The sequence below is a fragment of the Sphaerodactylus townsendi genome, linkage group LG06, assembly GCF_021028975.2.
Source record: "Sphaerodactylus townsendi isolate TG3544 linkage group LG06, MPM_Stown_v2.3, whole genome shotgun sequence".
Lineage (NCBI taxonomy): Eukaryota > Metazoa > Chordata > Lepidosauria > Squamata > Sphaerodactylidae > Sphaerodactylus > Sphaerodactylus townsendi.
The window spans coordinates 98,563,542-98,584,183 of NC_059430.1; the positions used below are offsets into that span (position 1 = coordinate 98,563,542).

Consider the following 20,642-nt stretch of genomic DNA (forward strand, 5'->3'; position numbering starts at 1 on the left):
GGGGGTTATAAATATTGAAGCAAACAGCTTGGACTGTTCCTCCCATCTGTCTTGCTGTGCTTTTTTGTGTTCTGTGGAAGACAAGTCTTTTGTGTGTGTGTGTGTGTGTGTGTGTTATTCTAAGTTCAGAACTTTTGAGCCTCATTTTGCTGGTGCCCAACCAAAGAGCAACAGCCGCAGAAGCAACAGCCGCAGAAGGCCATTGCGTTCACATCCTACATGTGAGTTCCCAAAGGCACCTGGTGGGCCACTGCGAGTAGCAGAGAGCTGGACTAGATGGACTTTGGTCTGATCCAGCTGGCTTGTTCTTATGTTCTTATGTTCTCTATTAAAATTCCAGGAACCTGTGGAATAAAACTGCAGAGTATCTTTGTGCTTATATAGAGTGCGTTCTCAAAACTGCAGGTACTCTCATTGACCTGGGACTAGAAAGCCTGAGGCTTCAGCAGTGTGACTTCTAGGAAGTCCCAGCACCTCTCAATTCTATGCAGCTCTGCAAAGAAGTAATTCCCACGATATTTAATGGGGCTTACTCCCTAATAAGCATTCAAAGGACTGCAGTTTAAACTGCATTAAATATGGAAGATCCAAATGTCAAGAGCAGGAGGTCTCAAGTTGCTGCAGACTTAGGACAACACCATAGTTTTCAATGCAAGGACCAAACAGAGGTGGTGGCAGTGCTTGCTTCTGCATTGCAATGCTAGATTTCCTTGGTGATCTTTCATTGAAGTATTAACCGGGGGGGGGGGGGGGGCTTTGCTTCCAAGGGAGGGCTTGGGCGATCCAGGTCAGGGCCAATAGCATCCGAAAACTGGCTGCTCCTCAATTTTAGAACTCCTGCACTCCAAAAGTACAAAACAGCCAAGCCAAAGGATCTTCCAGAACTTCTGAAGCTCAGGATCAGTTTACAGTTTCCAACCCCAATCTTTGATCTGCTTTGTCTCTCCAGCTAGTCCACATGAAGCCTCCTGGGTAACCTTGGGCCAGTCACAGTTCTCTTAGAACTCTCTCAGCCCCACTTGCCTCACAAGATTCCTGTTGTAGGAGAGGGAAGGGGAGGCAACTCTGGGCCACTGTGAAAATCCTTAAAGGTAGAGAAAAGCAAGATATCAAAACCAACTCTATTCTATGTTAATAGAGGAGCAGTGCAATGAATGGGTTGTTTATTTTCCTGTGTAAAAATTATCTCCCTGTGATGTTCACCTTCATGTGCGATTCTGGAAACAGCTACCAGCATGTATCGAATCCCCTGCATTGAAATGAGAATCAAAATATTTACAGGAGGAAAGGGGAGGAAGAGCATAATAAAGAAGAAAATCGCTAAATCGCTAAAGGTGGCGGCTGGAAACATCTGCTCTTCAGAAATCCTGGGTTTGGCAGGAAGAAGGTTTTATAAAAAAAAACCTCCGGTGATTCTGGGAAATGTTGAGGAGGGTAGAAAAGGAAGAAGGAAAATGAAAGAAGGTCAGATTTCATATTGAAGTAGGAAGCATTTTGTAGTATGCCCCCAAAGTAGGAAGATTACAGGAAATTTTCCAAACATAGTCATTAATTAGTCACAACTAACAGCTGTCTGGGTGTTGAAGTATTTTTTTAAGTCTAAAATGTTGTGAGTTTCTCACAAATGTAGTCTATTGTTTTTATTTTGTGTTACTTCATTTATACCAGTGGTTCTCAACCTTCCCAATGCCACGACCCTTTAATACAGTTCCTCATGTTGTGGTGACCCCCAACCCTAACATTTATCCATTTTACAGATGGAGAACACTGATGCAGAGAGTCTTAGGCGACCCCTGTGAAAGGGTTGTTCGACCCCCAAAGGGGTTCCGACCCACAGGTTGAGAACTGCTGATTTATACCATTGCCTTTCTCTCCAAAGGGTACTACAGCTGCTTACATTGTTCTCTTCCCCTCCATTTTACCCCTACGCAACCCTGTGAGGTACAAGTAAGGCTGAGGGAGTGTGTGGTTCACCCAAGGTCACCCAGCCAGCTTCCATGGCACAATGGGAAACCAGACCTACATCTCCTAGATCTTAGTCTGACACTCTAACCACTACACAGCATTGTCTCTCATGTGGTCCAGAGACATGAATAGCAGAGAATGTCCTTTGTTGTACTTGCATTTTGAAAATTTACACACATCTTTATAATGGGATCAAACATGAAGCTGGAAGTGAAGCTAAGTGTAATGTGTATACAGGTTGCCAACAGGCCTGGAGAAGAATGTCCTGCTGCTTTAGTAAAGGCTTTTACTAAAGAGGCAGGTGACACTTTTCATGACACAGAGGCCAATAGCATCATTTGGCAAATACATCCCAGTAAGCTTCCATAACATATTTTCTATCCAAGCAGAACATGTTTTCTCTCCAAGCAGTTGGTAACTATATATGGGAAATAAAAAGCTATCATCCCAACCCAATCTGTAATGCCATGCTTATGCTCCCCCCATAACGCACAAGATCATATTAGGGGAACCTGGGCTAGCATTTTCTAATTGCTGAGGACTGAGGAGTCATCTTGTTTTAGATTAGAAGAAGAGAAGAAGAGTTTGGATTTATATACCACCTTTCTCTCCTGTAAGGAGACTCAAGGTGGCTTACCAGCTCCTCTCCCTTCCTTTCCCAACAACAGACACCTTGGGAGGCAAGTGGGGCTGAGAGAGTTCTGAAGAACTGTGACTAGCCCAAGGTCACCCAGCAGGAATGTAGGAGTGCGGTAACAAATCTTGTTCACCAGATACGCCTCTGCCACTCAGGTGGAGCAGTGGGGAATTATTATTATTATTATTATTTATTAGGTTTATAAACCGCCCTCCCCCGAAGGGCTCAGGGGAATCAAAACCAGTTCTCCAGATTGGAATCTACCTGCTCTTAACCACTACACCATGCTGGCTCTAGGTAGCACCCCAGAAAGAAGGATGAACTTTGTTGCCCTGGGGTTCTATTAGACCAGGGGTCTGCAACCTGTGGCTCTCTAGATGTTCATGGACTACAATTCCCATCAGCCCCTGCCAGCATGGCCAATTGGAATTGTAGTCCATGAACATCTGAAGAGCCACAGGTTGCAGACCCCTGTATTAGTCCTATACTCAATTGGTTTGTGCTCCAGGTGTCAAACATTTGGGGAAAATGAAGGGGGACAGAAGGGATTCCTGGTGTTGAACGATGCCTTTCAACCTTAACATAATGAAAAAGACTGTTGACATGGAATATGGAGGAGTGCTGGCTTATTTCTAATTCTCATCCCTCTGTGGTTGCAAAACAAAACAAAACAGAAAATCAGACCAGGGAAGGGATTCTTTGGTGTTTGTTCAAATGATTCCAGAGCCCTTTCGGATTGCACTTGGTGCATCTGATTTGCATAAGTCAATATGTTAAAATAATTAAAGGCCGCCGGATCAACTGAAAGGGCACGAGGTATAATCTCGGTCCCAAATGCTATTGCAGATGACAAATTAAACAGGCTCTTTCTGTCTCTGGCAGGTGAGCGTGGACTGAGATCTAAATGGGTGGGTGGGGGGGAGCACAAAAAACTTTCTGGGGTGTGTGTTACACATAGAAGTTGTCTGCAAGGGATTCAAGACTGCATTTTCTGCCAAGGTCAAAAGATAATAAAATGGCAACAGAAATCCAGTTCATTTTGCTCACTGAGATTTAATGTGATGCCTTAGGAGAAACTAGAAGGAAACACCCCCCTCCTTCCATATGCTTTTGTCTCCACCTTGTTTTCTCTCCCACCTTAGACAGTACCTATGGCCGTTTCCACACGGCCAAGTAACAGCGCCCTAGGGGCAGAAAAAAAGCCGCCCCTAGGGTGCTATTTGCACAGGAGGCGCTGATGCATTGCAGCAGCATCGTCCTGGCCTCCCCTGAGCAGCGCGAAGGTGCCGCTTTCAAACCTCGCTCAACGAATGAGATTTTTGAAAAGTGGCATATTCCCGCCAGTGTGGTGCGAACAGCACCAGTGGGAAGACATCGCTTTTACCGTCCCCTCCACTCACCTTCCTGTCCAGCACTGCTCTGGAGGGCTGGAGGAACACGCCCACACTGCCCTCCGACCCCTGGAGGTCGGAGGGCAGCATGGGTGTGTCCCTCCAGCCCTAGAGAGCAGTGCTGGACAGGAAAGTGAGTGGAGGGGGCTGAACCATGGATTTGCCTCTCCAGCTGGGGAGAAAGTTGGGGCCACTCGCACGATAGCGTGCGAATGGTCCCCAAGCCTTCACCGGCATAATTTATGCCAGTGGAACTGCGTTTCCCCCACCGTGCAGAAACGGCCTGAGATTAAGGTTGTTTGTGGTTACCAACCTCCAGGTGAGGCCTGGCACTCTTCAAGTGACAGAGATCAGTTTTCCAGGAGGAAATGGCTGCTTTAGAGGGTGGACTCTGTGGCACTATACACCAATGTGATACCTCACCAAACCCCACATTCCTCAGATGCCAGCCCCAAATCTCCAGGAATTTCCAAATCTGGAGTTGCTCTCTCCAGCATGGGAAATTTCTAGGGGATGCTTCCTGTGGCTGGTGGAGTTTGGGGAGTTGACCTAGCTCAAGTGGGAATGTTTCTCTTAGGCCCCTTCTGCACATGCAGAACAATGCACTTTCAATCCACTTTGCAGCTGGATTTTGCTGTGCGAAATAGCAAAATCGACTTGCAAACAATTGTGAAAGTGGATTGACAGTGCATTATTCTGCACGTGCAGAAGGGGCCTTAGACTCTCCAGTATACCATACAGTCCACCCTTCAGAGCTGCCATTATCTCCAGAGAAGCTGATATCCGTAGTCTGGAAATCAGCTGTTATTCCAGGAGTACTTCAGACCCCACCTGGAGGTTGGTACCTGCGAGAGAACGTGAAATGCCTCAAGTTTTGTTTTGTTTTGCAATTTTGAGGAAAAAAATAGCTGGCTTGCAGAATTCATATTAAGACGTAGAACCAAATTAAAATGTAGAATTAAGATGTAGATATCTTGATTGCCTCACTCATAACAGAGTCTTCTAAGACTGAATGTGGTCTCAGGAATCAGAAAGCTGCCTCTGAATGTAGGATTCCCATATCAAGTCACTCCATGCTCTGTGACACATCCTACAATTTAACCTGAGTCACAGTGATATCATCGCTCAGCATGACATCATGACTTTGCCTTCAGTTATCCTTGAAATTCGCCTAAACAGGAGCCTCCAAATTCCCTTTGAATTTCTCCAAGGGGAGTTAACCTCTTCAAAAAGTCTACAACTGCTGGTTCTTTGTGGGGAGCAAAATAACTATTTAAGTCTGCAGAGCAGACACACTCCAGTAAAGTCATAGTCTTTCCCTCAATGTGTTTTTTGGGATTGGTGGTGGTGGAAGGGCCATCAAATTGCAGCTGACTTGGAAACTCCCTATGTACCTCCTGGAGGACAGAGGGAACCCGAGGAATGACAGGAAGAGGGCTTAGCAGCAGCAAAGAGGAGTCAGTAAAAAAGACCAACCCCATCTCTGTGATCAGTTCTGGACCCCAATCATAGTGACAGAGCTGAGGTGATCAGCAGCTGGCACTCCCTGGGCCAGATCTGGCCTCTGAGGATTGCCTTTTGGCTTCTCATGCTTCAGACCCAAGACAAAATTGATATATGGCTGAGCATAGGGTTGTCAACTCTGGGTTGGAAAATTCCTGGAGATTAGGGGGTGGATCCTGGGAAGGGCAGGCTTTGTGGGGGAGAGGGACAATGTCCTAGAGCAGTGATAGTGAACCTTTTCGAGACCAAGTGCCCAAATTGCAACCCAAAAGCCAGTTATTTATCGCAAAGTGCCAACATGGCAATTTAACCCAAATACTGAGGTTTTAGTTTAGAAAAAAACGGTTGGCTCCGAGGCGTGTGTTACTCAGGAGTAAGCTTGGTGGTAGTCGGTGGCTTTGCTTTGAAGCAACCGTGCATCTCTTCCAACGGGTGAATCATGACCCTAGGAGGGTTCACTCAGAAGCAAGCCCCATTGCCAGCAACTGAGCTTACTCCCAGGTAAAGGGCTACATGGCTTTAGTTCTTCGCTACATGGCTTTAGTTCTTTGCATGAAAATCAGTGGGGTTTAACAGTGCTTAAGAGGGTTACCTACACTGCTTCCCCAAAACTAGGTCTTAGGTTTAATGCTAATAATCGAGCCTAATGGCCCAGGCCAGCCTAGGTGGGTGGGGGGTGACTCTGTGCGTGCCCACAAAGAGGGCTCTGAGTGCCACCTCTGGCACCTGTGCCATAGTTTCGCCACCACTATCCTAGAGCCACCTTCCAAAGCAGCCATTTTCTCCAGGGGACCTGAACTTTTAAAGTCGGGAGATCAATTATGACTCTAGGGCCGTGTTGGCGAACCTTTGGCACTCCAGATGTTATGGACTACAATTCCCATCAGCCCCTGCCAATTGGCCATGCTGGCAAGGGCTGATGGGAATTGTAGTCCATAACATCTGGAGTGCCAAAGGTTCGCCACCACTGCTCTAGGAGATCTCCAGGCCCTTCCTGGAAGTTGGCAACCTTCGTTGAGCAGAACACTTGACAATGTCACCAAGATGTTTTGAGGTGGGTGACATAGATCCTTGACCCCACCCTCTCTTCTCACTGATGGGCAGAAAGTACGTCTTAAAACCTTGAACCATTTATGAAGCAAGTGTGTGTGGTGGGGAATCACTGAATTCTTTGTCTCAAGAAACTCCAAAGCTTCAGGGACAGTTTGAATGAAAGGGATGGCAAGATTTGTTCAATTTACAGAATAATAAAGATGGCTCTAATTACACAGTGATGCTATAATTGGAGATAATTAAGTAATATGCAGTTTACTAAGAAATTTGGCACGATATTTATATGTATAGATAAGTACATACATAGCGCATGTTTATCACGCCAGCTGTTCCGTCCTTGGAGCTTTTAACAAACAAAGGAGAGAAGAAAACCACATGTCAGCTCTTTGTGGCGCTTGATAACAAGAGAGGAAACTTGAAAAAGTTCTTCGCGGAGTCACCAGATGGCTCTGTTCTGTGAAGTAGTCAAATGACATTTCTGGGGCTTCCTGAAAGGCGAATGAGCAAATCCCTAGCCTTGGCCAGGAGACCTCAGTTTGCCCCTGGGGCAGGCAGATCATAGTGAAACATATTTCTGTTTTGAATGCCTCATCTTCCTAGTTGGGTATAAGCTTGATTGGGTGCCAGGATTGGGGGACCCATCCTAGGTCACGCTTTTGGAAGGGTGCAAAATTACCATCCAAAAGTATGTAAGGTACATACATACATACATACATACATACATACATACATACATACATAAAACCTTTATTAGGCATAAAACGAATATAACAACCAGCATTATCCAGACAGATGTTCCATATATAAAACCACCACAGGTATTATTCCAAGGTTCCTAAAAGGAACCTAGCTACAGAATTTAAAATCACAGAAGAAGAGTTGTTTAGTAGGAATGCCACCTTCCCAGCAACAGAGTATTCCTTAAACTTAGCAGGAAGGAAGGTCAAAAGCCTGGTCCTAGCTTCCTCGTATTTGGGGCAGTTGAGCATTATATGTTCCATGGATTGCACCACTATAGTACAGTGGGGGCATTTCCACTCTTGCGAGTCAATTTTAAGAAACCTCCCTTGGAGTATAGAACAAGGGAAGGAATTACAACGAGCCCTTGTGTATATCCATCTCAGCTTGGGCTCTTGGAGTATACTCAGATAGTCTGCTATCACATTGGTTTTGAATTTGATGTTGAAAAAGAAGGGGGAACAGTTACTTCAAGGCTGGTCTTGTAGAACTTGTAGCTCCTGGTCAAGGAGCCGCCTTTTTAGTTGGAAAGAGGTCGGAAGGAGGCCGCACTTCCTACGACGCCCAGGAGAACCGCAGGGAAAGTATTTTAATTTCAACTGCCCGCCACCACTTAGATCCATGGAGCTGGGGGGGATATGATTGATAAGGCTACCAGTGTCCGAATTAAAGCACAGGCTTAACCCAGAACTTAAGGGTGGCCAGCCAAGCTTTTGTAACCAGCATATGCTGTCCCGCTTCCAAACAGAGTGCAGCATAAGGAATGCGATGTGGCACTCAATATTTTGTATAAGAAGGCTGACTGGATCCTTTCAACTTTTTTTTGGCTCCAAGCATTAATCCACAGGGGGATTCCATAGAGCAATTGAGGAATCACTTTCATGTTAAAGACTCTAACTGCGGCAGGGATAAACCTATTGCCTTTTGTAAAGAAAAAGTTCTCCACACCCACCACAGTAGCCCTACAAGCTGTCATGGCTAGGTCTCTGTGTTTATACCAACAGGCTTTATGATGGAAAACGATTCCTAAATATTTGCAGAACTTGACTTGTTCAACCAATGCACCATCTAACATCCATCTACTGGGTTTATAAATGTTAGCAAATACAACCACCTTAGATTTAGCAGGGTTGATGGATAAAGAATTCCGTGTACAATAATCACTGCATTTGGATAACAAGGAATTTAATCCCCTCTTCGTTCTAGAGAGTAATAACGCATCATCTGCAAATAGAAGTAGTGGTAGAGTCACATTACCAAAGCTGGGGCAAGGTGAGTTGACCGATTTTAGATCAGGGGACAGATCATTAATGAACAGATTGAATAACAAGGGGAGTATGTAAGGTATTAGCCCTTTTCAGATGTTATGAATGACTATGTGCTGTCCACAATCCTCCTGATGCTCAAGGCTGCCATTTGTGTCCTTCATTGGCATGCTGCCTTTTTTCCCAATGGGAACCCAAATAGCTTTACATCATTCTCCCCTCTGCCTCCATATTATCCTCACAACCATCCTGTGAAGTAGGCTAGAATGAGAGTGTGTGACTAGCCCAATGCCACTGAGAGAGCTTCCACGATAGACTGGAGACTCGAATCTGGGTCCAACCCTTTTTACCGATGCACCAAGTGGCCATATTGTCCAAAGGAATTAGTGCAGAGGATCTGTATACTGTACATGTGTTATGGTTCATGTATATCAAAGGACCCAGCTTGCTGGAGGAAATATATAGATGGCAGGGTAAGGCAATGGTAAATGACCCTATAAACACTGTCTGCCTAGTAAATGCCTTGATGTGATGCCACCCCATGGGTCAGTAATGATCCTGTGCTTGAGCAGGAGATTACCTTTACTTTTATATTAAAGTTGCCCTTTTGGACAACCTGATGAGAATGCATATTGGAAGATTTTTCTGTTCGGTTTCCTGGTGCTCATGGATTGTAATATCTAGAAAGGTCATTTATTAAGGGTAGTTAGTAAAGTATGTTAAAATGCCACATTCTTTTCAGTAAGAATAAGTTAACAGGGTGGCCTGTATGCTGCCGCTCAGTTTGCAAAGTGGTCTTTCCTCTGGTCTAGCTTTCCTTCAACTTAAGTAGTTTTTCCATTAGGCTCCAAGACGGCGGCAGACCGCAGATTTGCTGAGTGGCAGCACACTCACGTTTTGTTTGCACAGTTCAAAATGGAAGATAAAAACCAAGGTAAAAAACCTTGTTGCTCACAGGCTTTGTGATGGTAGCAGGCCAAACAGAGTGGCCCCTTCTCCCTGGACTGAACTGAGTGTTCCACAGAGCACAGCACATGCAGTTGTTGAAAGTCTCTAGAAAGATGGGGATGGAGCAGAAATCATGTTGATGGCATTGAGAAGTAGACATCTAGCATCGTAAGGTTGCCAGATTCTACCCCCTGCCCCACCACAGCCGGCAGGAGAGAATGCCAGATCCAGGTTGGGAAACTCCTTGAGATATGGGGATGGAGCCTGGTGCAGGCAGGGGTACAATACTGTAGAGTTCACTATTCAAACCATCCATTTTCTCTAGGGCAGGGGTCTGCAACCTGTGGCCAATTGGCCATGCTGCCGGGGCTGATGGGAATTGTAGTCCATGAACATCTGGAGAGCCACAGGTTGCAGACCCCTGCTCTAGGGGAACTGATACCTGTTTTTCACAGCTGTTTACTTAACAACTCTGATATCAGAGATAATTCCAAGGGATCCCCAGGTCCCACCTGGAGGCTGGCATCCCTGTAGCAAGCTGTTCTCCATAACAGTTTTCAAGCAGTTTTCAAGTTTTTCAAGTAGTTTTCAAGCAGTGAGGCCTTGGAAATTCTAAGTAGCAGCATCCACTACTGTTTTTTAACTCAACCCAGTGCTAATTCTAATGGGAGCAGCAAGGGGAAACAAGAGGAGAATTGGGAATGAATTAGTCATAAAAAATTGGGTATGGCCATGGAAGTACAAACCTCTCTTGTAATACACTAGTTTTTGACTCATAAACCATGACTAACAATTGGGGGACAGATTCCTTCCTGTTGGTCCTGAGTATAGTACTGCTTTCTGGAGGGGGGCTGTTCACGCACATACATAAAGAGCAAGGGTGTCTTGCCTTCTCCCTCACTATGCCTGTATATTGAAAGCTGATGGGTAAGGCAGCAGTGGAGGTAATCCCTCCATGGATCTCACCCATGGCTTGTTCCTGACTAAGTTATACCAATGGGTGCTTAGTTTGTGCTTCCTGTCTCCAACTCTCTTGACCTGCTGCCCATAGTGGTGAGACCAGTGAGATAATACTTTTGCTCCTACTTCCTGCCACATGGTTCTGATGCCACACATTTGTTTCTCAGAAGATCCCATGCTATTGCCTATGTGTGAAAAGTGGCTCCCAGATCTAATAAGTTAAAGATCAATATTATAATATGTTCTTCTACTCTTTTGGTGTGGATTAACCAGACTGACGTATCATTTCTGTCTTTCCTGCAGATCTTTGGAAACCAGCATTGGCAAAGATGAAATTTCCCTGCTAGTAGAACAAGAGTATTTGAGCCTCACCCAGGAGAATGCAACCGAACTAGAGATACAGAGGTCGGAAGATGAAAAGGCAAGCCCTGCTCCTTCAGTACAAGCTCTATCTAATAGTAATCTTATCACACTTTCGGATGGAGAGCAGACATTAGAGGAGAGGGAAGCAGTGCAAAATGTCTACAGAGCACTCACTGGAAACAAAAGGGAGATGAAACTGAGGTCCATCTGTGATGTCCAGCTGTCCACAAAGTCCACTGTCACAGGCATCCTGCTACCTGCAAAATATATCTACAAGAGTGCCAAAAATGCAGATGTCAGTAACAGTAACATGATGGGTTCCAACACTCAGATCGCCAAGCTTCTGGCGCAGTTCCCACTGAAACCTGTGGAGGCAGCCAAAGCTCTGGACAACAAGATGGTGTCTGAAGAAACCAAAGACCTCCTGCAAAACAACATGATTGGGTCTGCCACCCACAAAGATAATTTCACAAGGCCATCCCCGATAATGATGGTGGCCGACAGTCAAGGAATTGGGCAGAAGAAACAGCTCCCAGTGTTTGCCAAGATCTGCTCAAAAACCGAACCTGATTTGATTGCTGAAGGGCTCTGTCAAAATAATGGTAAGGGTTCTGGGATAGTTCAGGGTTGTCATTAGGGAACAAGTGTGCTGGTTTCAAACTAAGAGCAAATTAAGAGAATATGTGGATGTGCTCCTTGCCACCGGAGTAACCCAGAGGTCATGCTTCAAATATAGAGAAGGAATTGCAAATCCTTCCATGGCTAGAGATGATTTCTCCCAGGACGGTCACCTTGAGTAAGGGGGTGTCTTGGCTAGGCTATAGACAGCTAAACTTGAGTTGGAGAGCACATTGTTGGAGAGTTCTGTTAGCCAGTGATTTGAGGTTTGAGATGTCATTCAGGAAGGGGCTGTCCAAATTCCAAGTCAGTGTCAGTTCTTGGGCCAAACCGCATGTTTAGACAGCCCATGATGAGGGGTGATATGACACAGGGGTTCAGTTCATTCTTAGCCACTAGCCGCATGAGAAGCAAGTGGTATTTTCTCCTGTGCCACCACAGGGCAACCTTGGCTTGGACCCATTTAGTGGTAGCACAGGCCAAGGAAGGGATGATATGCAATCATTTCCCCCAGTAGATTCCTCTATATCTTAATAGGTTTCGCTCCTTGATTTGCCAAATTCTACCTCCCGAATCTCAGTCTGTCCTTCAAAAGACCCAGCCACCAAATGCAGACCCCAGAATCTGGGAAAATATGAATAATCGCAGTTTGAACTTTTCACAGCAACTTCAGCAGCCATGGATAAGAACAACCTAAAGTACAGCGGGAATGTTTTCACCCCACGATTTCCAACCAACTCGACAACTACTACATTGAAACAGCCAATGTGGCTTAGCCTGAATTACCCTCCGCCTCCCATTTTCCCCAACCACTCAAGCTTCCCGCAGTACCAGGTAATGTTGCCCGACTGATCAAAGGCTGGGGAGAGATCTCCTGCCTTGAGGGAGGGTCTTCGCAGAGAGCTGGGAGGTAGAGATCACTATGGGGTTGTAGCGCCTCAAATTGAGAAACACAGAACATCTTGCCATTGACTGGAGAGGTGGCAAAATCTGGGAGATGGGAGGTTGCCAGTGGCATGGACAGCCAGCATGGTGTGGTGTCTAGAGTGTCATGCTGTATGTGGACAACCAGGGGAAAAGGCTCTCCACTGAGGACCCAATATTCAGATAAGCTGGAGGGGGTCTTTGGTGTAGGAGCAGAAGTTGTACAGCAAAGAGTTATCTAGGAACACCACAAACTAGATTGAATAGCTGTTGAATCTTCAAAGGCTACTGCTCATCTGAAGGTTCATACAGACAGCTGATAACTTCACCCCTTCCTGTAGGGCACAGGTGTCAAACTCGCGGCCCTCCAGATGTTATGGACTACAGTTCCCCAGGGGATGATGGGAACTGTAGTCCATAACATCTGGAGGGCCGCGAGTTTGACACCTATGCTGTAGGGAGTTGGGTCTTGGATCCTGCTAAGATGTAGTAAGTGCTCTCTTCCTGTAGGAGTGTGGGATGCCTCAAGCTGTGTGGTGTGTCCTGCTTTGCCTCATCTAGACTTTAGTTCTCTGCCTTCTTTGTTCCTGGAGAAGATTCTAGGGCAACTGGAGATGGATCCAATAGATTCATGATATGCTTGTTCCACTGGATCCTGAAGAGGAGCAACTGTGTTAGAGAAGGCAAGAGGTCTTCTCTTGGAGATTCCAGGCTGAGGAGGCTGAGGAGTCTTCTCCTTTGAAGAGTCTTTTTCTCAAATGAAGGCTAGGTTAGGGAATGTCCCAACACATACTAGGACAGGGGAGACTTAGTTTAAACCCCCAACTTGAGTCAGGAAGTTGAATGGATATCTTCGGGCAAAAGCAACCCCCTCCACAATTGGAGGAACTGGGCAGTCCTTGAGGGCTAATCTGGCACCACAGCTTGTCATGTGACTCGCTGCTACACTACATTTATATATTTAGTTATAGGCTTGATTTATACCCCAACTTTTTTTTCTCCAATGGAGACTGAAAGGAGATTATATCATTTCCCCTTCTCTTCCATTTTATCTTTCCAACAATCCTGTGAGTTAGCCTAGGCCAGTGGTGGTGAACCTTTGGCACTCCAGATGTTATGGACTACAATTCCCATCAGCCCCCTGCCAGCATGGCCAATTGGCCATGCTGGCAGGGGCTGATAAGAATTGTAGTCCATAACATCTGGAGTGCCAAAGGTTCGCCACCACCGGCTTAGGCGAAGAGACTGGGCCAAGTTACCCAGAAAGCTTCAATGGCAGAGCCGGCATTGAACCTGGTTCTCCCATATCCTGTCAATATTGACTCTCATGTTGCTTGATGTAAGATTGGATGTTGTGGATCTGTCCCATGAGCTGAGGCTATTTCTTCTAGCAGAAGGAGGCTTCCCTTGATGTAAGATACTCAGAAGAGTGTCTTGAGTCAAGGGGAATACTCCTTCTGTTAGTGAAAAGCACCTTTGCTGGCAGAACTGACCCACAGAAGACAAGTCTTAAGAGAAGTCCTTCAAATAACCGGAAGCTCCTGTTTATTAAATTGTAAGTTGTCTTACTTTTTTCATTCAATTATCTTCGAAAACATACACCCAGAGCTTCTGGTAACATACCACTTGGTATAAATATGATTCATACATTAATCGATCAGTCAGTTGAAGGGAAAGGGTGAATTAAGACATGAGGAAAAGGTTGTCAAAACAACAGCTTGTGTCTGAATATAATGTCTCCCTGTGTGGGGCTCCAGGGGTAGGTTTTGAATACAGGAGTAAGAGCATTAAGAGACCCAGACCCTCTTCATTCACTTCCCATTTTGTGCATTTTTTTTAACAAAACAGAGTTTGTATCAACAAAGAGCACGGATTCCATACCAGCAGACGTTACACCCTCAGCTGGGGTGCTACTCAAGACAGGTATTTTACACTTCTGCAGATCTTCTGGGCTTGGAGCCAGAGAATTAGAATGAGGCAAAAGACATACACGTTTCTACCACATTTTTGCAGTGTGTGTTAATTTTTTAAAACCAGTCCCACTCCTTGTGTTCATAAAATCATTTTCAGAATTCCAGCTCTAGGAATTATACAGGAAACTGAAAGACTTTCAGTAACCATTAACAAAGCTTGACGAAGGAGACGGGTGCCTTTGAGAAGGGGTTCGTGTCGCTAATTTCGTTGGAAGAGACCATTCAGGCCATCTCATCCAATCCCCAGCTCCGTGCAGAATCAGCCCAGAGCATCCTTGACAAGTGTTTGTCAGCTTCTGCTCGAAGGCTGCCAGGGAGGGGGAGCTCACTATCAGGCAGTCGATAACAACTCTTACTGCAATTTTTCCCCCTAACATCCAACCTTTCCAACCTTTTTTCCTAATATCCAATCTTAAACGCATTATTGCGAGTCCTATCCTCTGCTGCCGACAGGAACAGCTCCCTGCCCTCCTCTAAGTGACAGCCCTTCAAATACTTAAAGAGAGCAACGACGCTCCCCGTCAACCTCCTCTTTCTCAGACTAAATATTCCCAAGACTCTCAGCCTGTCCTCGGAGGGCTTGGCCTTCAGGATCTGATCTACCTTGTGTCAGTCTGTGGCCTCCCTCACATTCCAGCAGTTGTAGACAGGAAGCCATGACAAACAACATGTCCTTTTCTTGAACCCAGACAGCACCTTGTGCATTGTCAACCCAGAAGGAGCATTTAGGAGTGTTTGTAGTAAATACACTCGGAATTACGAGATGTGATAAGCCGCAGCCAGACACCACATCCTTCTTCTAGTTTTGCATCAGCTTAGACTGATGAGCTTTCAAAGGGAACTTGCACAGTCAGCGCTGCACAATGAAATCAGAATTTCTCTTTTAAGCTCTTTCAAGACAGGCAATGGAACAGAATGGATCAGGCCTGGTACCAGACTTTTGGGGGGCCCTGGCAAACAGTGCCTAGCCCCTCTCCTTTGCCTACTACCATTCCCCGTGGCTGCCAACCTCCAGGTGGTGGCTGAAGATTTCTTGCTATTAAAACTGATTTCCAGGTAATAGAGATCAGTACACCTGGAAAAAAATGGCTTTTTTGGAAAATGGCTTTTATGGCATATACCCCATCAAAGTCTGTTGTGAATATATTTGTAAAACAGAGTTATGCGCAATAATAAGGCAGAGTCAGTTGCTTACTGAAATAAAGTTTACTTACTAACAGGGAATTGTAACTTGGAATAAAACAAGAAATCTCTTTCTAACTAGCTAGCTCCAGCAGCCAGCTTGCTGCTTGGCTATTACATGGTTACTACTCACACACAGAGAGTTAGACTGTGCACGTGCAGAGAGCAACAAAGAATATATATCTAAAGCTTACGTGCAGACTGGCATGTAGTCCATGCCAGGTCTGCTTGACCAATAGGTATCAATTACCTGGTTACTGACTTCTGACCTCACTAACTAATTAGCATGCACCAATTAACTCCTTCATTACTGGATTGTGTGACTGGCACTTGCCAAATCCCATCAAAGTCCCTCCCCTCTTCAAAAATCATGCTCCTTAGGTTCCACCAGAGGTGGAATTCAAATAATTTAACAACCAGTTCTGGTGGTAGGATTCAAATAATTCAACAACTGGTTGTTTACAAGCACCATTTTAATAACCGGTTCTGCCGAAGTGGTGCAAACCGGCTGAATCCCACCACTGGGTCCATCCCCCCCCCCCCAAATCACCAGATATTTCATGACCCAGACTTGCCAACCCTACCACCACATCATTACCACCCACTGGCCCAGTTAAAATGGCCAGCTGGTAGATGATCGAAAAGAGACTCAGGAGAACTGCTCCCAGTCTGAGTAGACAATACTGACCTTGGTGAACTGATGGTCTGATTCTGTACAAGGCAGTCACATTTCTTCATATGTTCTGTTATTCAGCCACATCTCCTCCCCATTCTGTTGTAGTTTTGTTAAGCAAAGAGTTCTTTCCTTGAAGTAACTGTGCTCTTTGTTCTATAGGTTGCTCCTTACAATCCCCAGCAAATCTTCCGCTCACCTTATACACCTGTGCTCAGCTACATCCCACTGGTTCAACCTGGTTATTCTTACCAGCAGAGGAACCCAGCCAAATTGTCTAGCAGTGTCCGTGATCTGCCAGCCATGGCAGGTGATGGGCCACAATATTCATTTTCTCCTTCCTATGGGTGAGTATGTTAAGTAGTTACCTTGGGTATGTGGTATCCAAGTAGGGCTGAGAAGCTGTTTCTGTTTGCAGAGGTTGATAAAGGAACCCAGATGAGATTAATAGTTTCTCTTGAAGTTAAAAGTAGAGGTTAAAGTATTATTGTAAAGAGGGGATTGGAATGACTACTTCCAGGGGTATGAGCCAAGGATAACAAGCCTCTGAAACACCCCTAATTTTCACTGGCCATTCAGGGGGCTTACAAAACACACAGACAAATGTTTACCCATTTAGTATGAATAGGAAGAGTGACCTTCATTTTGGTTTGGCTCTATGGCACCACAAGAGGTGACTGAATTCAGGAAATCTGACACTATCACATCATTTAATAAGATTTAGGGATGCTCTAGGAATTTCCCTTGATCTTTATGGTAAGAAACTGTGGGGCCAGGACCGCGTCTCTGGTCCTACACAGCTGAATTAGTTTAAGAAAAACTTAAAGTTAGAAAACACCCAAGAAACAATTTTGAAACAGAAGATAAATTTACTGGACAGCATAAGTATCTGACCAGGGTGTCCCCTTAAGGGTAAGAGGCACCCCCTTCATACAAAAGGACCAATTTTATAGACACAGAATTTAGAAAGTTACAGAAGGTTAACCCTCCCGGGTGGCTCTCGAAAGAGACACACCCAGCATATGAAAGACCCCAGTCTTTATAGTTAAAGGAATACAGATGTCACACAATCATCATCATAAGTTTCACGTATTAATCCATACCTCTTTCACGTGCTACAAGGATGTACCTTAAAAATCTCATTGGATAGAACTGTCTCCTGGTCACATGAAGACAGCCTCTATTCTATGTATTACATTCCTTCTGTTACTCAAATGCTGCATGCTGTTAGCGCGTGTACCCTCTCTGTCCATATGCAAAGGACAGCCATAAAGCTAGCCTCTGCTTCCAAGAAAAACCTGTTTTCTAGTTTTCTCCCAGAGAGAGCTATGTCCTTAAGGTATTCAGGATTCCTTAGGATCATAAAACTTTCCTTCCCCAGCATGAAATGTTAAAACATTTTAAAAGATTATACAAACATTTATTCTAAAACAATAGAATTATAGTGAAATAAAAGTAAATGTGAATCACTCATTATCATTTCTGTGTTCATTCAACATAAATAGAAAAACACTTTTTCCTTATTTAACTAATCACATTCTATTTCTAACCCAAAAACCAAAGTTATAAATTGCATATTTCTGCTGTCACGTTGGCCCTCTGTGACAAGATCCTAAAGATGTTATCTGTACTTGCCTGCATACTCACTGACAAGCTGATAACATTCCTTTTGACCTGCTGCAAACATGCAGGCTTCTGGTCTCTATACAGAGAACCATTTTGATTCTTAGGATCTTTGGTTCTAAACAGAATCCATATTCCTTGATTAAATACAAATTTTATACACATTCTGGCCCGTCCCCACAGGCCAGAAGGACCATAGAGACAAGGGGAATTCCTAGAGTAGCACCATGGAGGCCATTTTTTTCTCCCACTCCTCAGTGACTCAAAGGCAGGGCTCTGGGACTGAGAGCAGGAGCAGGGAGTTACTGCACCATAGGTGGAAAAATGGCAAGCCTAAAGTGACTGACTGGGATTGACTCATAAAGTAACCTCAGGCCGTTTCCGCATGGCATAATCACACCTGGTTACAATCTGGGATATTTCTCTTACTCAACCCAGGATATTTGAACTGTGCAGAAATGGCCTCAGTTGTTTTTAAGCCACTGTAGCTGGCAAAAAAAAAACATGCAAACCAAGGATTCAATCCAGTGAGAAGGATGTCTACAGCAGGCTTTCTTACCTCCTCCATTTCACTGCAGCTCAAAAGTGTCTCCCAAAAGCTCTTCCTGGGAAATAGCAGAAAATTTACAGTGGAAGGAGAGTTGGCAAGAATCCCTTTGCTTTTCTTAGTAGAAACCCACCACATGATCCAACTCACTTGCAGGAGCGATTTTGTGAAACTTTTTTTTCCCTTACTTTAGCCTGAATCTGCACAAAGCATGAACTCTTTCAGTACAATCCTATGCACAGGTATTCCAGTCTAAGTCCCTTGAAATGAATGGGCTTACATTGGAGTAACTCTCCGCAGGATTGCACTGTATGTCCTTATAATCAGTATGGCAGGGATTCCATTGGCTTCTTTAAGACATCTGAGGAAGGGGGGGGTGAGTCCGATTTTTCTCCCTCACGGCTTTGAATGAAGCCGCTTGACTTATTGTAACTTTGCTTAGGATTGGTGTGACTCTGTTGATGTGATCTATACTGCTGGGCTCTTTACTACTCACCTCTGGCCCCGAGATCATTTATGAACAAGTTGATGTTCATAAATATTCAAAGCCTGCCCCAGAGCTGAACTGCACCTCCCTGGGTGGCATTTTGCTGGTTATTTAACAAGACAATCTGTTTATTTTATTCTCAGGTTTACGACTACTGCTGCTGGACCTGTAAGAACCAACCCTTATTTCTCTTCCAATGGAGGCAGCAACAGTTTTTAACTCTTTTTTGGTTACTTATTTGAAGATGAATATCTTTGGAGGACTGTGGGAAATGTGTGGAGTTTTTGTAAGGACTTGCATTTGAAAAAAATTTGCCCTGAAGGTAAAGATTCATTCTCCAAATGAGTCCATGTAATTTCAGAGCAAAGAGGACCAATTAGCTGGCAATTCTTTTAACAGAGCAGAATTTACCTGAAATGTATGAAATGCTCAGCCTGTTATTAAAAAGTTATCATTTTTAACATAGAGAGAAAAAAAGAGACATTTTTAAAAGTTTTATTTATGACCAATACCTGTGCTGCATAAAATTGAATTTTGCTGTAATAAAGATGGCTGATAAAGAAAGTTCACAGTTGGAAATTTCTGGAAGTGATAACTCTTGTTGGGCATTCAGAAGAGAGATGAATTCAGTGGCTGTGTGACATGCTGTGGAGGGTGATATGCTGTATCTTTGAAACCCATCCTTCATCTCTGCTTAGGCATATATGCATAGAGGGGAAAAATACTCTCTGTGCTTTTCACTTTCCTGCTGCATTCCTAGATTCTGGCAGGACTCCAGATGACGATTAGTTTTCAACTGAGAATATGAGCTGTGTCAGATTCAGGCTACGTTCACAAGGGCGTGTGAAGAATTGTTCCTGTTGTGGAAATATCAGAGAGTGGTATGCAAGTGGGCAGCGAGAGAGAGAGAGAGAGGGGGGGGGGTCCACATGCCACATTCCCGGACCACTTGCTTCTGCTGGTGCTTCCCACCTGACTTTCACCCTTTAACTCCACATGACAGTCGTAAGGCACCCCTGACCCAGAGCCCTTCCTTTGCCCCCTTCTCAACTGCTGCCCTTACTTCTTGTTGGTGGTGGGCAGAGCTTCAGAGCTGTAATTCTACCCATTCCCCTTTTAAACTGGATCAAAGGGAGGTATTCTTTGACAACCCCCTCCTTTCTTAAATAGGGAAACTCCAGGAGTCAACAGGGGATGCTCAGAATAAACACAATGTCTATTGGAAGCTCTGCCCCAAAAGCAAGGGACATGCTGTTCTTTGCTCAGGGTAAAAACCCTATGTGAAAGCAGATTCAGTGTTTGGTTAGTCTCTGGATTTGGAATGAAATGAAGGGAAATTGGCTACTTCCGTTATGGATGCCTCCTTCCCTGCAGACTGGGAGATGTCCTCTGATCCCCATAAAGGTGTGTAGTGCAGGTTGGCTCACTAGAAAACTGCTTATTGTGGATTGCTCTCTCTGACTAGCTTCTGAGGGGCTCCAAGGGCCTTCATATCATGGTCTGAAAGCCAGTGGCATAGCTCAATCGTAGAGAAGTTTGAACAGCACATTGTGGAGTATAGATTATGATAAATAAGTAGGTTGGGGTTTTTTGTTTTTTGGGGGTTGGGGTTTGTTTGTTTTTTTGCTTTCAGTACTAGGGAAGAGCCCCCTGCTAACTATGTTGCTCCAGGATTCTTAATACAATTAAGGTAATGAGATAACCCAATCATCAAGTCAAATTACATTTTCCCCCTTCCCCTCTTCTGCTTTAGCAAAGGGCTGTTGACAAAGTAGGAACCTGATTCGATATT

General features: G+C 44.7%; 2 protein-coding genes across 4 annotated transcripts in view; both read left to right on the top strand.

Moving 5' to 3' along the window:
- LG06H1orf94 (linkage group 06 C1orf94 homolog) overlaps positions 1–19,314 on the top strand; it is a 20,570-nt gene extending 1,256 nt beyond the window's left edge. Inside the window, exons 2-6 of the mRNA XM_048499154.1 lie at positions 10,764–11,425; positions 12,106–12,275; positions 14,214–14,288; positions 16,356–16,540; positions 18,994–19,314. Coding sequence (XP_048355111.1) covers positions 10,764–11,425; positions 12,106–12,275; positions 14,214–14,288; positions 16,356–16,540; positions 18,994–19,069 — 1,168 coding nt within the window. The 3' untranslated portion in view covers positions 19,070–19,314. The remainder of the gene's footprint in view (positions 1–10,763; positions 11,426–12,105; positions 12,276–14,213; positions 14,289–16,355; positions 16,541–18,993) is intronic.
- LOC125434149 (CUB and sushi domain-containing protein 1-like) overlaps positions 1–20,642 on the top strand; it is an 890,459-nt gene that overhangs the window by 285,616 nt on the left and 584,201 nt on the right. The window lies entirely within an intron of this gene.